General features: G+C 42.2%; 1 protein-coding gene across 1 annotated transcript in view; it reads right to left on the reverse strand.

Annotated features, from left to right (window-relative positions):
- Window positions 1-7992: 7992 nt before the first annotated feature.
- Window positions 7993-20342, reverse strand: part of GNAQ (G protein subunit alpha q) — a 288442-nt gene continuing 276092 nt past the window's right edge. The window contains exons 6-7 of the mRNA XM_065879190.1: window positions 14823-14976; window positions 7993-8830 (exon numbers count right to left, since the gene is read on the reverse strand). Of these exons, the coding sequence (XP_065735262.1) occupies window positions 8640-8830; window positions 14823-14976 (345 nt within the window). The 3' untranslated portion in view covers window positions 7993-8639. The remainder of the gene's footprint in view (window positions 8831-14822; window positions 14977-20342) is intronic.

The raw sequence follows: 20342 nt of genomic DNA on the forward strand, positions 1-20342 counted from the left end.
CATTCAGCTTCCGAACCTTCTCGAAACCCTTCCTCCCTGTCTGTGCTGGAAATACAGGCCCTCACTGCTCAGAGACATTGAAGCCCCAGCTCAGGTTCATCATTAAAAGCAGAACATTTTAAATCGGCCATAATTAGGTGTTCTTTCCTAGATTAGGACAGAGCTCTTTAAAGATGGCGCCTGAAAAGACTGGCAAAAGAAACATTCACAACAGCAACAAAAAGAGGTTAGCTGTGGATTTTATAATCTTTTCTGTCTTGATCATGTCAGTTTGAAGCATTACTGAGTTAAATGCTTCTAGTAACCAAGAGATGAGCCAGTCTGACTGTGACTACACATGTATGCACACACGTACACAACTTCAAGGGCAAACCGTTTTTAGGTTTTACACGTATACCCACGTATGTATCGAGATTAGTTTTTAAGACATTTAGGATTAATCGTGTCACCCACTGGTATGAATATTTGGACAGGCTTTTTCTCTTTGTTCAGCAATGACTGAACTGCTTGGAAATGCTGAGACATTTCACACGCATGCACACAGAGCGTTAGGTTAATCCGATGTCCAAATTGATTTTGCATTTTTCCTCTCCAGCTTCCTGGGCACCCATTCCTGCCATTCCTTTTTTTTTTTTCTTCATTTTAAAATTTTATATTGGAGTATAGTTGACTTAGTTTCAGGTGTACCCACCCATTCCTGCTGTTCCTTCGGAGAGTTTAAGTGTTTAGTATCGCCAGCCAAGCTGCCTCATCTCTGAGCCTATTGTGAGCAGGTTGCTCTTTGGTAATTAGATCCAGGTTACGGGGAAGGGAATGCATGTGCTCTGGGTACAATTAGCCAGGTAGGCTTCTCAGGTTTACAGAAACGCATTGTCTTAAGGGAGTGAGGGTGTCCTCCCTGCAGGATAGCTTGAGAGTCCATCGTTAGCATCGCTTCCCAACTCTGAGTTGTGACCTTACAAATCAGTAGCTTAAAACTGGGCATGGTGGGGGAACATTTCAACCATGGAAATCAGCACTCACTACCAATCAGTACCATAATCCTGCACTGCTCCCCCGCTGTTAACCATTTATCAGGATACCACTGGCTGGGTTGTTTTGTATTCCGCGAAAAGAAAGCAGGCCCTTTTTGCTAATGCTGCTCCGAGCCTGGGAAAATAACCACGGCATTTACAATTCCTGACGTGGACCCTGCATGTCAGGGGCGCCCCAGCTGGCGCCTTGACTGGACAGTACGTGGCAGGCAGTGTGGGATCCCTAATAGGCATGGCGCCCTAGGTGAGGGGACCCCAGAGCAGACACAAACATGGTCTTGTGAGCAGCTCTGGAAGCTTCTTGGTAGCTGGGTACATAATGTGGAATTCCATTTACAGACTTCCAGGGTTTGCCAAGCTTCACTTGCCAATCTCTTTTCCTGGGACTCTCATTTCTAAAGATGCTTAAAATATCCACCATAGAAATACACTGGTCAAACTGCGAACAGGGTGAAAGTTCCAGGGGCCCTTTATGCAGCCTGTCTCAATGGGACAGGCATATAGTCCTCTAAGCTGCAGAACTCCTCCTCCAAGGCCACCGAGGGCCGAAGCAGTGCGGTGGAAGGGCCCGGAAGGGCCGCTGAGGGAACCCCATCGGCTCTTTGCTACTATGGTTTGGTTTAATTACCCTCTTAAAGAGGCAAGTTGCCTATCTTACCCACAGGCTTTTGGGACAGAAAAATATCTGGCCTTTGCATTCTTGACGAAAACAGAGAGAGCCTCAACCCAGATCATATTTAAAGTCTTGAGGCATGAGAATTCAAAAAGAATCTTTTCAGAATTCCCTGTATATCTTAGATTTTAAAGAGACCCGCATTTTACAACCAAGGCCTTGTTTCGCAGGGACCTAAGGGAGGCTCCCTTAAAACAGACTGAGTTCAGTGCCTCCTAATAGCTGGAACTGTATTTAATTAGCCGTGGCAATGAAACAAAGCAACAATGGTAACACACAGATAACTTAGAACAAAAAGTACCAACCAGAAACCCACCCTCAGCCACTGCCTTCCACTGTCCAACCCTGATCAACATTTCAGTAAAGGCTTTAAATATGAAGTAGCTGATGAACATGGAAATGACTCAGAATTAGACTAGAGAAAAACAAGACACCGGCTGGTGACGATTAGAAGTTGCTCTGTACGCACTCTCACACAGACTACTGTTGTTCCTTGGCATCAAGTTCTCCCCCCACCTCTTTGCTGTGGTCTAACTGGTTTCTCAAGAGGCAGCATGCCGGCTGTCACATCCTAAGAGAAAAAATGGGAGGAGACAGGGAAGATGAAGAGAAAGGTAGAGCAGCTTTCAGACCAGCTACTCTTTTATTGCTCCCAGGATAGGACAGAAAAAAATCAGACTAGGCAGGCTTGACCTGTGAGTTGAAAGATCAAGTTAAAATACGTGGCTCAAATAACGTTCACCAAGTTCCTGTCTTTTTCTGTGGGCGGGGGTCTTCAAGATGATGACGCAGATGGACCAAGGTCAGGTCCTGGTGGGGTCAGGCCCCAGCAAGAAGGCCACAGAGTGAGGAGCACTAGAGGGTTGCTTAACACCCCGGTTCCTCGGCAGAGAGGCTGTGGGAACTGTCACTCCAGGCCCGTACTAATGACAGTCCCCAGGCACACCATTCCCTTCACAGGAAGATCCAGAGAGAAGGGACACCACCTACTGGAAAGGGTCTCTAAAACGTGCAAGGATAGGACAGCCTTAAAACTAAGGCTTTTAAGTAAAAATGACACTTTCTTCTCTAAAGTCAATGGACGCAACAGTATTCTGCAAGACACAAAATTCCCTAAGCAAGGGCTGGGCTACCAAGTAAAAGACCTGATCACAAGTAGCAGGAACAGGTCTTGCTTCTGTTACGGTTTCAGGTCCCTATACGTAAGCACCGATTTTCTGGAGAAGCGCTTGCTGCCATCACCCCAACTTCACAAAATTGCTAGAAAAAGAAAAGCTAGTTTTTAGCTGATCTCAAAAGCCTCGATGTTACGTTTCTAAAAATCACAGACTTAAAGGACACCTACCCCAGGTCCTTTTTCCCACGTGGAGTGGACCTTTCATTCCCAGGGCTGAGACAAGAAACGCTAATGAAACCCTCTGCCTGTGAGGCCCCGTGTTCTTTCTCTGAGGAGATGGCCTTAGGGTGAAGACTGGGGCTTGTTGTAAGTCTTTATTGAGCAGCTGTTTAAACTTGTTTTGACAGTTGCTTGCAACCTAAATTAGGGCAAGTATTTTTTTTAAAACAAATTTGATAAACACTATCGTATGAAAACTTCCACTAAAGAAGTCGGAAATTTCTGATTATATTCAGAAAGGAAAAGGGTTTTTTGTTTTTGTTTTTTTTGGTGGTTTGTTTAAAAACTATTGAACCTACTTTGGGAAATGGATATGCAGTATAAAGTGCTTTAAGGAAGGAAAGATTTATCCCAATACTCCTTATAATAAAAAATAGTCTTGGAGAGGCTTAGGCAACTTCAAGAGAAGGAAAACTCAAGAATGAAGAAAACTGTAGTACAAACTTATGGCCAAAAATACTGTATTTTTAACCAGCAAGATCATCGGGGCATTATTATACAACATTAGGTGTTTTTTTTGCAAAACTAGTTCCCATCCCCAAACAATAGACAATACATGCATTTGAATGACATTTTAAGAACAGTAAATATGATTCTTTTAAATACTGCAAGTTAAAAATGTTTTTCTGACAAAACTCCCTAAATACATAGGTCTAGTAAGGGTTTCCAGCATGATGACAGGTGAGGAATCCAGCAAGTTGCATTTAGAGAGTTCTTTGAGGAAAAGAAATCCACCAAAAACATGTGTTTCAGTCGAAGTAACCTGAACAAAGTTACATAGTAATTTTCCATCTTCCTTTTCTAAACTTAAAAATATTCTATTGAAGAATATCTTCTCCCTGTTGTTTTTCTGTCTACCAAAGCTTAAATGGAAGTCAGAATTCCTTTATCCAAGTGAGATCCAATTTTACCCAATAGATGTTTTCATAACATGTAAATGCCACTTACTATTGGGGTGGAATCATATGGGGAAATGGAGGATACATGATAAGGGAGGTAAGAAGGAAATTAATATTTGAGCACCTACTATGTGCTGGGTGTATATGCATACTTTGAACAGATGATTCTAGAAGCAACAGGGTTATTGAAGGGCACTGGTAGTTGGGAAGACAGCAGGAAATGGTTATTCTGTGAGAAAAACAAGTGGCAAGTTCAGACTGTGTACTAAGTATCTACGAAACAGCAGGTGTTTGGCTCCAAAAATCTCTAGCTAGTCATATACAACTAAGCCATTTCTTTTCCTAATTTTATGGAATCAAAATGAAATCCCAAAGACATAGTTACCAGGACAGATCTATTAACGCTACATATGCTGGAAATATGTAGAGATAGATAAACACAATGTTACTTACTAGTTTTAATTTTTGTGTGTGTTTCTAACCAAAGATAACCTTTGGAAGAAAACAGTATACCAAGCACACCTTATCTGTGTCAACTGAGATGTTGTCGATGACCAATTAAGTGGTTTTAAACCCTTATTTAATTTTAAGAAGAGCAGCAATATCGTTACAATATTTGGGTACACTTTATTTTTATATGGGTTAACATTCTGCTATATTTCATTTCATTCATTCTTTTTGAGAAACTGAAAACAAAGGGAAATTGAGGGTCACTTGATTATTTCCAACCAGTATCTGAGTCTTGCAGTATCTCATTAGGCAGCCCTTTCTTCCCATTATTTTTATATATATTTTTTGCAAATAATAGTCATTTTTGACCCCTATCCAGCATAAATAGCTTTTCACTGACTCCTAACTTAAGACAACTGAAGTTTACAATCATCTGGCAGAGTATAAATTTTAAAATTACCGTTCGTACACCTCGACAATCAAGATAGTCTGAAGTACAAAAAGTCAATTGTCCTTTAGCTGAATTACCTTTTTAAAATATTAGACCTGCTAGTTAATCTACAAAAAAATACAAGTTTCGGGTGTTCCTTAAATACCTTTTGTAGATGTCATCTGCTAGTAAACAACATATGCAGGTTTCTAGAAGATTTTTCCCCCCCAATCTATTCATGACATTCAACAGAGCTCTTTATATGAAAATGTATTTAAAAACGAACACTCTGAGGGGATTTACTTACTTTTGTTGTTTCCCTTTGTTTCAGATATGAGGCACAAACTTCTGAATTTAAGCTCTGTAAGGCATAGTACAAACCTCCAATTTACAAATAAGGGATTCTCTGTGGGTTGGAACTGCCATGTCACGCAAAAAGGGAAAAATCATCTGTAAACTGGTACACTGCAATGTGTTAAGTGAGTCATGAAACGGCTGCTTGCCTTGGTCTGCTGAAGAAAGGTTTCTGTGTTTTGTGTTTTTGTTTTTCAATAAGACATGCCCAAGTCACCACAAAACTCGCCACAGGCCTCCGTTACTGTTACCGAGAGCATCACAAGAGGGGTCCAGCGGCACACGCTTAGAATGCTTGCAATCACAATAATAATAGAAAGCATGAGTAAACTTCGTTTTTATACAAAACTGAAAAGAATCCCTTCCCACCCCAGACCCTTCAGTAAAACCCCAAAGAAACAAAAAAGAAAATCCTTTAGCTTCGACTGACTAGTGTGGATACACTTCGGTTTCTATGCGTCACTGTAACTAGGGTGATCAATTTTTTCCTTTCTCAAGAGAAGGGATCTTGTCATGCACCCTAAGATGAACAGTGAGACCACAAACCGCAATTCTGCATAGCAATTCCATCCCGATTTCATAAAGACAAATATAACAATCTTTCCCTGTTTTGCTCAGCTTCTTTGAGCTTTGAGATCAGGTTTAATTGACTACATCTACTATAGCTCTATTAAATAGAATATCTTGATTCCCTAAAACTGTAACACTTATGACCTTGTGATGAGGTTGTCTCTATACACACTGTAGGCCTTCAAATGTTGTTGTTTATATTTTTTTTTCTTTTTTTTTTTCTTTTTTTTTTCTTTTGTTGCACCAAATTTAAGATCGCCCTTTCAGGCAAGCAGTGGTCGCTAGCTGTTAAAACATTTCCTTAGTGGATCACAATAGCTTCTAAAACTGCCTTTCTAATAAAGGCCATCAGAGAGGTAATACTAAACTGTGCATATTTGCCAAATAAGAATATGAATTGTATAAAAGCTCATATTCCAATCCTAGGTCAAATGGCAAAAGTTCTACAAAGTTGGTTTCCATGTTTGTATAAAAGCTCCAACTGATTTTTGCTATGAAATTACCTTTGGGTCTTAAGACCTTTGGGTCTTATAATCAGTATACCTCTACTCAGGAATGTGCAAATGATTTTATATAGCACGATGCTAGTACCGCTCCGTACGATAGTAAGGTTTTTTTTTTTTCTTTTCTAAATGGAAAAAAAAATATCCCTAGTCAGAAATAAACTGACAAATTTACATTCTCCTCTCTTAAAAAAGTAAATAAAATAACATTATTCAAAATGTGAATTAGCTACAAGACACACAATACAATTACATAGATACATATCAATACAGCACATTCAATCTGCCAAAAAATTAATGATTACAAAGCCAGTATGGATGATGCGATATCAAGGGAGAGATGTATGTACAATGATTAGAGCATTCGTAATTGCACTAGACCTACAGGCAGTCTGTTTCTTAATTAAATTACAGGTGCTTTCTGAATAAGGAGAAAAAAAAAAAAAAACAAGTAACCTGTGTAGTTTGAGGCTGGGAGAGTAAAGAATGGGAACATCCCATGACTACTTAGTAACTCTGGTACTCATCTGATAAGCCATTGATTTTCTCCCTCTCCTTTACTGTTCCAAAAGAGTGACGTATATGAAAGTTTAGACTCGTGCCAAATAGTATTGTAGTTAAACTGAGACCAGCATCATGGCCTAATTCTAACTTCCCAGCAGGTTTAAAACAGTCATGACTTATGTTCTTAAATTATATTTCAACTCAAACTGCTTGACAGAAGCTCATCAATACATGTGCTGTGTTTTTTGCATTGGTTGAAAAATTGCACATATAGAATTCCAGACCTCTCTCCTACTATGTTCATTTATATAAATACATGTTCTATAGAACAGAGAGGTTACTTTTGAGTTTCGGTCCACAAATCTTCCTTAAGTTCAACTCAGCCAGTCACCAGTTTAAGATCCCAAAGATGGTAAACGAGCAGTAACTTCAGATTCTGCAAATTAAAGGTGTCAGAATGATACTATCAACCAATGTTTTTGGCAGACCTACTTGACCTTAAAGAACACAAAGAGAGTAAAACTGGCTTCAAATGAAGAGAGAAAAGCAGATTTCATGGGGTATCACACAGGACAGCTTTTCCACATTGTCGATTTAGATGCTCAACATGGAATGTGGACACAAAACAATGATTTTAAGGGCAAAGAAAAGGATGGACTATGAGAGTCAAGTTGACAGTGACCAACTGTTTGGCAACTGGTATTTCAGGTTCATTCACAGCCAAACATTTTAGCCTTCACAGTCTTACTCTCTTACACTTTAAGATACTGGCTTTTAAGTTCCTACTAAAAAAATTTTTTTAAAAGCCAGCTTTGGCAACACATACCCATTAATAAAAGTCATTTTAAAAACTGTGGCCCAAACACTAAGAAAAAAAAAAAGGGAGGAAAAGTTTGAACTGAAGGAAAAAAAAATTAAGAGCAACCTATGAAAAGGATCTGGGTAGCAGCCATTGGAATAATGTAGTGTCTCTTGGCATATATTTTTTGGCATCTGCAGTTTGAAGAAAGCAAGGTGAAAAAAAAAAGGGAAGGAAAGGAGGAAGGACAATGGCACATGGCATTTCAAAAGGACGGACTTCTGTGTGTCTTGGCCCTTGCCTTACTGACTTATGTACAGTTCACTGAGCAACCAAGCTATGGCTGAAGGTAGAAATCCAAAAAAAAAAAAGACACTTAACCGTTAGATGGGCATCCACTGTCCCAGCCCAAAGTGAGGCAAAACAATGTATTTATATAAAAAAACCTCTACATGTATATCCACAGCAATACATTTAAAACCACAGTATTAATACTTATAATCCTTCAGTGAAAACTACAAACTGTTAAATTAAGCTGATGTTGATGGCTTAAATTGAATGACACTTGTCCTGACTGTATCAGTTGAGAGAAAAACTTGACCAAGAATGGAACTAGGATAAAGGCCATTGTAATGTGGGAAAAATCAGGAGGAAGGGATGGGTTAGGAAAAGGAAAATAAATCAGCTTCATTTTGCTCAATAGAAAAGAAGAGGGGAGAGAGAGAGAGAGGAAGAAACAGCTCTTTGTGAGTGTATGACTGAGAATTTAAAATACATTGAGTCACAAGGTTTTGCCTAAAAAAAAGAGAGGAAATGTGCTGGGACTGTACTTCAGCATCCTGTTTTTCCTCTGAATAGTTTAAATAAAATCATAATATTTACTACGAACTCTGTGGACACACTCACACAGAGTCCAGGACGGCAATAAATTAGTATTATGCAAATTGCTTTCCACAGAAATACAGTCCCTCTTGTATAGCTTCAATAGCCCACCAGGGAAGGGAAGGGCAGTGTCAAGGAGGCACAATTAGACCAGATTGTACTCCTTCAGGTTCAATTGGAGGATGGTGTCTTTGACGGCGGCAAAGACAAAGCGGATGTTCTCGGTGTCTGTGGCGCATGTGAAATGGGAGTAGATAATTTTGTCACTGTCTGGATTCAGGTCCACGAACATCTTCAGGATGAATTCTCGAGCTGCCTGGGCATCTCGCTGGGGTCCTGTTGGCCAAGGGAGGAAAGGGACATTGGTCAGCTGATCTGTTAAGGCATTTGCTCAGTCAGTGGTTACTGACGCTCATAAAGACCTCTTCAGTGCAGACCGGATCTGTTACAAGCACCTTCCTCAACACTACTATGTGTAATTGCTCCCCTGTGTCACTTTACCTGCCCATCCATTCATCTCCATCCATCCACAGAATGTGATTAGGTGAAAACAGGCAGACAGCTTGAAGGGCAGGCTAAGTTTAGCTCTGATTCTTTGGGAGATAGGGAGCCACAGCAGAATCTTCAGTAGGGGTGTGATTAGTTTACTTCTGTTGGACTGAGTTAACTGAGCTGGTTTCAGCTGCATAATAAGCATGCGTACAACAAAACTGCCTCAGGCTCTCCTGTCAATCTGCCCCTGTGTGTCTCCCCTCCCCCACTCCACGACGGATCATTTTACATTCTCCAGACTGAAATCTCTCTCAGAATACAAAACCTGTTCCTTAAGGTCTGGTCCATCTACAGCTGTCCTCTGTAGCCTCACTTCTGATGTTTCTGAGCAAACCACATTTATGAGAATTCAATTCACTACGGGTGATGATTTAAAAAGTTGGTTTACATTTTCTTACTTTTATCCAGGGTCTCTTATGTGCCAAGCACTGTCTTAGAAGGATTGTGGTACATTTACCAGGATATATGAAGAAGTTACTTAATAATTTTGCAACAGATTCTTAGATATGACACCAAAGTCACAGGCAACGAAAGAGAAAACAGATCAATTGGACTTCATCAAAATTAAGAACTTTTGTATATCAAAGGACGTCAAGAAAGTAAAGGGACAACCTACACACTCTGCTGTACAGCAGTCATTAACACAACATTGTAATTCAACTATACTTCAATAAGAAATAAAAAAAAAAAGAATGACCAAAAAGAAAAGACAACCTACAGAATGGGAGGAAATATTTGCAAATCACATATCTGCTAAGGGGGTAAATATCCAGAATATACCAAGAACTCCTACGATTCAACAACAAAAAGACAGCCTGATAAAAAGATGGGCAAAGGACTTGAATAAACATTTCTCTCAGGAAGATATATAAATGGCCAATAAGCACATGAAAAGATGCTCAACCTCATTAGGGAATGCAAATCAAAATCGCAATAAGATACCACTTCACATCTACTAGAATGGCTATAATCAAATCAAGTGGAAAATAACAAGTGTCAGCAAGCATGTGGAGGAATCTGAACCCTTGTGCATTGTTGCTGAGAATGTAAAATGGAAAACAGTTTGATGATTCCCCAAAACTCTAAACGCAGACTTACCACATGAGCCAGCAATTCCACTCCTAGGTATATACCCAAAAAGAACTGAAAGCAGGGACTGTAACAGATACTTGTACACCAATTTTCATTGCTGCATTATTCATAATAGCCAAAAGGTGGAAATAACCCAAGGATCCATCAACAGGAATGGATAAACAAAAGGTAATATATACATACAATTAAATTCTGATAGATGCCACAACATGTATGAACCTTAAACACTTTATCAAGTAAAATAAGCCAGACGCAAAATGACAGATATTGTATGATTCCACTTATATGAAGTACCTAGATTAGGCACATTTATAGAGACAGAAAGTAGATTAGAGGTTACCAGAGGCTAGGAGGAGGAGAAAAGGGGAGTTACTGCTTCATGATTACAGAATTTGTTTGGGGTGATGATAAAGTTGTGGGAATAGTGATGGCTGCAAAGCACTGTGAGTGTAATTATAATATCACTGAATTGCATGCTTAAAATGGCAAATTTTACGTTACATATATTTTACCAGAATTTAAAAAATTAACATAACATACCAAAAAGCATTGAATTACACGCTTCAAATGGGTGGATTTTAAATGGTATATGAATTATATCTCAATAGAGCATAACAGATCCTAATAAATATATTAATTTAAAACTTGTAAATTAAAAGCAACACTAAAGCACCACCACCACCTATCAAGGATTGAGCACCTTTCTCATATGAGTCTTTGTGGCACTATACATCTGCATTTCTCCCATTTTTTCTAGTTCTGTACCATGAAAGAAGGTCTTGCGCTATAACCTCCACTCTTCCTCTCTCAGAAGACCCTCTTGGGATCCATCCACAGCTTAGATTTCTTTCTGTCAGTATTGTCATCTACTGGTTGGGACAAAGAAATCTTTGAAATTTCTACCGAGGGCCTGCACATTCTAACAAAATGCACCGTGAGTTTCAGACAGCCAACCTGAAAACTTTTCAAACCAGTCTTACTGCAAATAACTTTATATCCAGCATTGCTGGAAACTGGGAGAAAGAGCCACGAAAACGGATCATTCTCATTTGTACAATTTACAAAAGGAATGTTTGAATTTCTAACTTCAGAGCCCAGAATTAAAACTTTTGTCAATGATTAAGAAGGCTGGCATCATAATGAATTAAAAAGTTACACAATTAAAAATATGTAATATATATAATCACTTAATGTCCTAGCTTATTCAATGTACTTACTGTTAATAATTCCATAGCAGTAATAAAAATATTTAAAACCAGGACAAACAGATTGTTAGAACTGGTGCAGCCTCTCATTTTCCTAAAAGAACACTATCTTTCTGGCTTATGAATGAATTTTGTACTTATTCTTTTTTTTTTTTTTTTTGTGGTACGCGGGCCTCTCACTGTTGTGGCCTCTCCCGTTGCGGAGCACAGGCTCCGGACGCGCAGGCTCAGCGGCCATGGCTCACGGGCACAGCCGCTCCACGGCACGTGGGATCTTCCCGGACCGGGGCACGAACCCGTGTCCCCTGCATCGGCAGGCGGACTCTCAACCACTGCGCCACCAGGGAAGCCCTGTACTTATTCTTTTTGAGAAAGAAAGGTCTACTTTTTCTTTTTCTAACTCTAAAGTGTATCAGAACAAGACTCAAGTTCACGGAAGAGCACCTGGAACCTGTTACGTTTTTAAGCATAATTTGCTATTTGAATAAACATAAACTACAAAGAAATCCTTTTAGTCATCATAGCAGTAACAGAATTCCATAGTCTCTATGGACAATTTTGCAATTCAAGTCCATGTAGACATGGTAATTTTCCTTCCCGAAGAGAAATACAGAAATGGCATTCATTACAATGAAGACCTTGTAAGTGCAGAAATGTGGAAGTGTGAAATTTAGAATACTATAAACATGTTTATGATAAAAATATCACTGCAGAGTGGGCCTAGAATTTTTTCTGTCTTAGCTCATCTTACAAGGGCTTGAAGTCTCCTGGAATGACAGCTGTGTTTGCTTTATGAATAACAATCAGTGTCTGTCTTTCTTTTTCCACGGCCAAGTTTCCTGTATGCGTTATGTGTATTACTGGGGGAGATGGACAGTAAAAAACATCTTGGGATTTAAAGATATTCACGATGGGGCTTCCCTGGTGGCGCAGTGGTTGAGAGTCCGCCTGCCGCTGCGGGGGACGAGGATTCGTGCCGTGGAGCGGCTGGGCCCGTGAGCCATGGCCGCTGGGCCTGCGTGGCCGGAGCCTGTGCTCCGCAACGGGAGAGGCCACAACAGTGAGAGGCCTGCATACCGCGCAAAAAAAAAAAAGATATTCACAACGGGCACATGTTAGAAGGAAGATGCTCACACTCATAGTGATGGGATATCTGGGGAAATTATTGGCCAAAGGAGATGTGTAAAGAGATTAGGAAGACGCTGCACGGAGAGGGGAGAACAGTACTCCTAACACGTGTCGTACTGCAGGAAACCAACCCCGGTGTGCCGTGCCGTGCTGTGCGTGCTGCCGCCTCATGCACCATGAGCCTCGGTGGGTCTGCTCTGTAGGGCCGTGCTGCCTCTGTCCTCCCGTGTGCAAGCATATCACGAAAACATGCTAGCCTGTAGGCGGGTGCTGCGTCGGGAGGTTGGGGTCATATCACATCCGTGGATTCTCACCAAGTTCTGAGAAAAACTACAAAGAGCCTCTCCTTCCAGGTGTGTGAGGCAAGCATGCGTGTTTGGGTGTAAGCCAGCTGCTTCGTGCCCATCTTATTCGGGCAGATCTCGTGTTTAAGGAGCCAGCCTGTTGCCGTGGGAGAGAACTAACCCAAAGTTACTTCCTTCCAGTTTCCTCAGGAGCACTGAGGACTCCGGGCTCCGGCGCTTGTGATGTGGTGGCAGGCGAGTGGCAAAGTAAAAGGAGGAAAAGAGAACACACTGTCTAGGCTGGCCAAGTATCGTTTTAAAGGAACCTCAAAGCACAAAGGAAAATGTACTTGGACAGAGGATGGGAACACACTGCTACCAAAAACAGTACTATCTCTAATACCTGACAACATCCCCACGTGGTAGAGTCAGCAACGCTCAGTCTTATATGTATCTGAGAAGGGAACTTCATTAAATATGTAACGTTCCCCTTCCAAGAGAAGCACCATACCAAACGCGTGTGTGATGAAAAGATGAATAAAACCCCATCCTCGATGTGTCTGTGTCTTCGTAGAAAGCTGTGAGGCCAAACTGAATATTAGTTTTGAAGCAATTACCATTCTGAGGGAGTCTGCTGAGCTGACATCCATGCCAGATACCCTTTGCTGATAATGTACTTTTAAAAAATAGCCCATTCTCTTACTGTTGCACCTCTATAATAGGTACTTTTGGGTTTGTGCTCTTCTCTGTGCCGGGCACTGTGCTAAGTAACTTACATATGTGATTCTATTCAATTCTCTTTCACTCATGAAGAAACTCAGTGGTTGAATAAACTTGTCCGAGACACCACTGCTGGTAAGTGGCAGTGCTGGTTTTCTGTGACATTCAAAGCTTGTCCTCTTACCTGCTGTTCATCTAGATCTGGGTTTGGCAAACTTCTCTGTTAAAGGACCAGAGAGGAAATATTTTCGGCTTTGTGGGCCACTTGAGCTCTGTCACAACTACTCAGTTCTGCTGTTGTAGCATAAAAGTGGTCAGACAGTATATAAATGAATGGCTGTTTCAATAAAACTTGATTTATAAAAAGAGGTGGCAGGCCGTAGTTAGCCACTCCTAACCTAGACTTGAGCACGTATGGGGAGATGGGTGTGGACCGTGCATGTAAGTTCTTACAGGGCAGTGGCTGTGACTCTTTCACCTGTTTCAGAGTGGCTGGGTGTGGATGCATTTTGTTACCAATCAATCAACAAGTATTTCTCGGAAGGGGTTGGTTGTCATGCCCGGTCATCCAGGATTTCACAGTCTAGTTGAGGAGGCAAGATTTGTTTATAAGAAGGAAGAAAATAATGCGAAGTGCATACATATGAGTACTGAAGTGGGTGCTACAGACCCTAAGTGCTACAGGAAGAGCTTAAAGGATGGGTGCCATCCCTTAGGATGATGGGGCTTCAAGGGGTCATGAAGCCCCCCAAAAGTAAATACTTGCTAAATATTCACCATGTGTCAGGCATCATGCTAAAATGTCACAGTATGTTATCTATTATAGTCTATAAAACATAAGTTTGGTCCTAAAGCCCAGAGCAACTAACTGACTTGATCACGGTTCTACAAATAGGAAATATCAGAACTGGGATTTGAATCTGGGTAGATCGACTTCAGACCATGGGCTCCTGACCACAACGTTCTGTTTTCTCTCTAGAGAGAGGCAGAGGCAGACTGTTACCAAATGAAAGGGAAATCAAGAGGGAGCTATAGTGGTTGACACACAATTAGTCAAAACTAGGGGATTGTTCCCTCCTTTGAACAGCAAAAGAAAACAACTTCTTATGTGCTTTGAAATATAGCTTTCAGCATTGTCAGGGTATGACACATTTCATTTCAGGTTGTCTTAAAAGACAGAACAAACAAGAATTGTACTCCATCAGTCACAGCGTGCAGGCTCGGGGGGGGGGGGGGGGGGGCAAAGGCAGTGACGGAGCACTGTCGTGTGTCGGCTCAGGCACTGGTCTCTGGAGGCGGGTGGAATGTGTCCCTAGCTACTGGGCGGGCGGAAGAGTGCTGACTTACCATCATATTCTGGGAAGTAGTCAACTAGGTGGGAATACATAATTTTCTCCTCTAGAAGGTCTTTCTTGTTTAAGAACAGAATAACTGAGGAGTTCTGGAACCAGGGATACGTGATAATTGTTCTAAAGAGTGCTTTGCTTTCCTCCATTCGGTTCTGAAAAAAATCATCAGAAAAACAACGCGTGAATTACATGATTGATTACTCAGTCTGTGAATTGTTTTGTAAGTCCAACCCGTCTTTGGTATGCATTCAGTTTCTGTGGCCCTGGGCTGGGCTGTAGCAGCTTTTATCAGGATTTACATGCAAAAGACTCAGCAGCTCTTTTCATGAGGCAAACTCTCAGGTTGACAAGCGGAAGAGAATAATAATAATAAACATCTGCTGAAATAACTCTTAAGGTTGAAAGAGAATCATCAAAGGCTTTAGAATCATGCATCTGGCACACTGTCACAAAAGTCCACCAAGCGTCACAAATGTCCACTAAGAATTATTCATTCATGGCCAAATGCTTAAGATCTGAATTAAGAACAAAGTACCAGGCTTCATTTTGCATTTCTTAAGCTATGTGTACTTGCGGCTTCACTATTAGTTCTATTTCATAACAATCAAAACAAAGTTACTTAGGGGGCTTCCCTGGTGGTGCAGTGGTTAAGAATCCGCCTGCCAATGCAGGGGACACGGGTTCGAGCCCTGGTCCGGGAAGATCCCACATGCCGCGGAGCAACTAAGCCTGTGCGCCACAACTACTGAGCCTGCGCTCTAGAGCCCGTGAGCCACAACTACTGAAGCCCACGTGCCACAACTACTGAAGCCCGTGTGCCCTAGAGCCCGTGCTCCGCAACAAGAGAAGCCACCGCAACGAGAAGCCCGCGCACTGCAACAGAGAGTAGCCCCTGCTCACCGCAACTAGAGAACACCCCCGTGCAGCAACGAAGACCCAACGCAGCCAAAAATAAATGCTCGCCGCAACTAGAGAAAGCCCGCGTGCAGCAACAAAGACCCAATGCAGCCAAAAATAAATAACAAACCCCCCCCACAAAGTTACTTAATTCTTTGCCCAAAGTGCATCTGTATTCTTAGAATTATTACTACTTACTTTACAAATATATATATTCCCTGATTAGAAAAACACATGGAAAAATATTTTTAGATCACACATTTCCCCTTTATCAGAACACACCTTCTCCCTAAGTTTCACTATAATTTTCATACAGAACCGTGGACATATACACAGTAATTACTTGGAGATACAAATGTAATATTTCTCACTACCTTCAGTGTTGGTGAGAAACTATTCTCACCTGAAACCATCATCAAGCCACCCTTGGTAACGAAACCTCAACGGATTCTCAAGGAATTAGCCTGGTCTTACAAACAAAGATACTAATCAAAGTTACTCTTGAGACTCACCAGCCAAAAGCTAGAGCGTCTCCTAGTTTAGCCCACATCTATTCACCAGCTTCCTTCTACAGACACACTTGCTTCTAAATCATTCCCATCCTCAGGTCATGGACAAAGGCAGCACATTTGGAGACTCCTCCTTTCCCTGGTGCACGGGCACACTTCTCCCAGGGAACACTCTCCAACCCCCTTAGTTCTACGTGTTATGACCAAGTCTGGGGCAATGGAAAAGCCTGCTGGGGATTGAGCCCACCTCCACTGCTACCAGGTGGGTCAGTGGTTTAAGCCAGAGCATCCTATTCTCCTGGTATGTGGGCTGATTCAGGGCTGGGCTCTGAATCCAGGCTCACGTCACTTGGAGTATTGCTTCCCTGGTTTATGGTCATCAGCATAGCCAAGCTGCTCAACCGGTGTAATTAACCCCAGGATTTTTGCCAAGAGCTCTGGAACAGAGAACCCTGCTTTCATCAAGAAAATGGAAGAGGCATTGTATAGCCTCGAGCTTCTAGCAACCATCTTGCAACAGGGAGAAAAAGAAACCAGGTTCTAACTTCTTGGTCAAACCATGAACTTGGTCAAGCCTGAACTTGGTTATGCCTCTGGATTTTTTGGTAACGAGCCAATTAAGTACCCTTTAGTTTTAAAGCTAGTTTGAACTGTATTTTTTCTGGTTCTTATTATATATAAAACGCTTCTCAGGGAAGGACAAGTATCATATGATATCACTTATATGCAGAACCTAAAAAAAAATGATGCAAACGAACTTATTTACAAAACAGAAACAGACTCACAGTCCTAGAGAACGAATTTACAGTTGGGGGGGGCGTGGGAGGAAGGGTGGGACGGAGGACAGATCGGGAGTTTGGGACTGACACGTACACAATGCTACATTTAAAATAGACAACCAACAAAGACCAAACGTATAGCACAGGGAACTCTGCTCAATACTCTGTAACAACCTAAACGGGAAAATAATTTGAAAAAGAATAGATACAGGTATATGTATAACTGAATGACTCTGCTGTACACCTGAAACTAACACAACATTGTTAATCAACTCTACACTAATATAAAATAAAAATTTTAAAAAAGTGCTTCTAAGTGATATACCTTGGATCCACCTCACTCTCAATTTCTAAAAGGAAATTGAATGAATGATGTTTGAAGGATGACCATGAAGACTAAGGCTCCAAGCTGCTAACGCGTCCTGCTCAGCTTTTGCCTTCCTGATGTAGCATGTGTCCTAAGTTTCACAGGGCAGCATTATGGAGGCCAAGTTCCCTCCTCTGCATTACCCTTTGACTGCTGTTCCAGGAACTCTCGGGGAAACTGAGCTCACCAAGCACAGCTTTCTAGATCCTGAATATGTCTTGCTCTTTTCTAATATAAAGTGTGCCGATTCAAATCGGGTTGAATAGGCCCACTTTTCAAAAGGAGATCTTTACCACATCTGGTAAAGTCGATCGCCACCAACTGAAACTGAGCAGGACCCTGTGGGGCTCCTGGGCATGGAAGCCCTTCTGTGTCCCCCATTTCTTGTTTGTAGGGAATAGGCTTCAGCCTCCATGACCCTCCCAGAGTTCTAAAGGGCAGGTTCAAACAGCTGCTAATTAGGGAAGGGAGGCGATGCAGAGACAAGGGAGGAGCAGTCAAGAAGCAATAGTGCAGCCTTGGGGCAGGTCCTGGTTCCTCCTCATCTCAAGGGATACCCATAACAATATCTTTGAGCTCTTCTGCAGAACTAAAACCCCCAACAAGTGGAAGATGTTAACTACTTGATGAAGCATTCTTCACTCCAGAGAGAAGGTTGCAGTTTGAGAACCCTGAGAACCGGAGAAGCTCATCAGGAGACCACCTGAGGCCAGATTAAAGGAATGCAGGCCCTGCACACACCCCTGAAACACTGCTGCAGAACTCCTCACCAAATCCCCCTGGGTTGGGACACACAGTTTTGAGGGCACGAGCCTGCTGTGTCCCCCTTTGCCTGGCACAGCAATAAAGCTATTCTTTTCTACTTCAGTCAAAACGCTGTCTCTGAGATTTGATTCGGCACGGGTGCACAGAGACCAAGTTTTTGGCATCACAATCTCTTTGACCTTTACACTTTGCGCCTACCATTGCTTACGTAATTAAATACGGATGAAATGTGGGACCAGTGGAGTGAAAGGTTACTTCATGGCTCAAGGGACAGTGTTCATTTTACTGTACACATTTACCTTTAACATAAATAACACGCATAGCCTTTAAACATAACATTTACCATCTACATGCCTTTTACTGGTTATCATTACCAGTGGTAGAATTTTAAGCCTGGAAACCATTTTCACTGAGAAACAATGTCTTATAGCCTGAGATTTTATAGGATGAAAATTTTAGGACGGAAGGAAAGCAAAGGCTCTAATAAGAACTGAAAGAATTAAAGGATCTAAAGAAGGTTAATTAGATAGTGACATCCCTGATGTGAGAATTAACATTTTTTTCTTATTTACAGCTACAGAAATTCTACAAAGTCATACTGTGGTCTTCAGAGAAGCCTCCTCTAAAGGGCAGGTATGTACATCTTGGCCTCAACCAGGGAGCCTCCATCAGAAAGACTTATTGTAATTAGCACTCTGCAGAAGGGAAAGGGGCCCTATTGGGGGCTCTTCTAGTTGGATTCCTTCAAGTCGCTAGACCCTGGGTGGAGACAGGGAAAGGGAGAGTGGTCTTGACCTTGAGTCAAAGCACAAGGAGCCGCCTGAAGTCGCTCTGATTAAGTTTCAAATCAGGACTGGAGCCCACAAGCTCCAGAGGGGGCCCTATTGGGAGGGGGTCTCATACCAGGACAACAGCCAGGACAGTGGACTGTGCCCAGCCCCGGGTCCCAGAGACGACTGTCCCTGGCTGCACTGGGCCACCGTGGAAGCATGCCCGCTTACTGGCCTGGTCCAATGCAAGCTTCGCTCGCGTTATGCAGTTTGGGGCTGCTCTAGGCTATTTTCCCACTTACCATGTGCTGTGTGGCCTGGGCCTGAGCTTCTCATTCAGGGCAAAGCTAAAGAGCAACAAGTCGGACCGCTGATCAGCAGCATCGGCACCGCTATGCCTTCAACCAGATCTACCGAACTCAATCTTACAGGGGGAGCCCCAGGAATCCACATTTTAACAAGCCCTCCAGGGAAGGGCTTCTGATATAGGTTTAACTTTGTGAAGCACTGTGCGCTGTAGGTGAGCTTCTCCAAATTAATGTGTGTTATGAAATCACCTGGGGACACGGGCTCTGACCCAGCTTGGGGTGGGACCCAGGAGCCTGCAGTTCTAACAAGCTCCCAAGTGAAGCTGACCTTGCTGACACACGGCACACGCTTGGAGGTGGAAGGTGCAGAAAGCGTGCTGAGCCAGGGACAACAACGAGACAGGCAATGCTCTGTCCCACATTCGTGATGAGAAGTTCTAGTCACACATCCAGCCCAGTGCCGGAGTCGTGTGATGAAAATACAACTCTGCTGGCTTCATGCTTTTTGTTTTTCCCAATTAGGATAAGATTCTTACTTTATGCTCTGTAAGTTGTTTTTCACACCACAGTGAGAATCCCTAATGCCTTTTTTCACCTGATCAAAACCCCCAGACTAAATCCTAAATGGACTAAATGAGATTTTCATGATGCCTTTACAAGGTGGTGGATTGTGTAGTGCAGGAGGCATAATCCACTTTGCTCAGTAAAAACTGAAATCTGTGAGGGAACGGTATGTCCCACAAGACTTGGTGACACTTGCTTTTTACTAATTCTGTAGGGCCTGGAGTTGCAAGTAAGAAAACAAAATAGCAACATGAGACACTGATTTTATCAGTCATATACATGAGGATTTGTTCACCTCTGGAGACAGGTTTAAAAGCCATCTAGGGGTGGTGGTGCTAATCTTACGCTCCTTCTCTTGGGGTTAAAACCAGTTGATGTTAGTAAAGGTTTTACTCTTCAACACAGGGCTCCTTGTTACCCAGGGGGGGCCTGCCTATGCCTGAGGCCCAAGGAGGCTCTGTCTTCTTATCAACCCCATCTGCCACTTCTCCCAGACTGAAAGCGTCGCTCCCAATGACGGGTGGCCCGACGCAGGTGAGAAAGCTGGAACAGAGGGAAC

This window comes from Phocoena phocoena, chromosome 6 (genome assembly GCF_963924675.1).
Source record: "Phocoena phocoena chromosome 6, mPhoPho1.1, whole genome shotgun sequence".
NCBI classification, from domain to species: domain Eukaryota; kingdom Metazoa; phylum Chordata; class Mammalia; order Artiodactyla; family Phocoenidae; genus Phocoena; species Phocoena phocoena.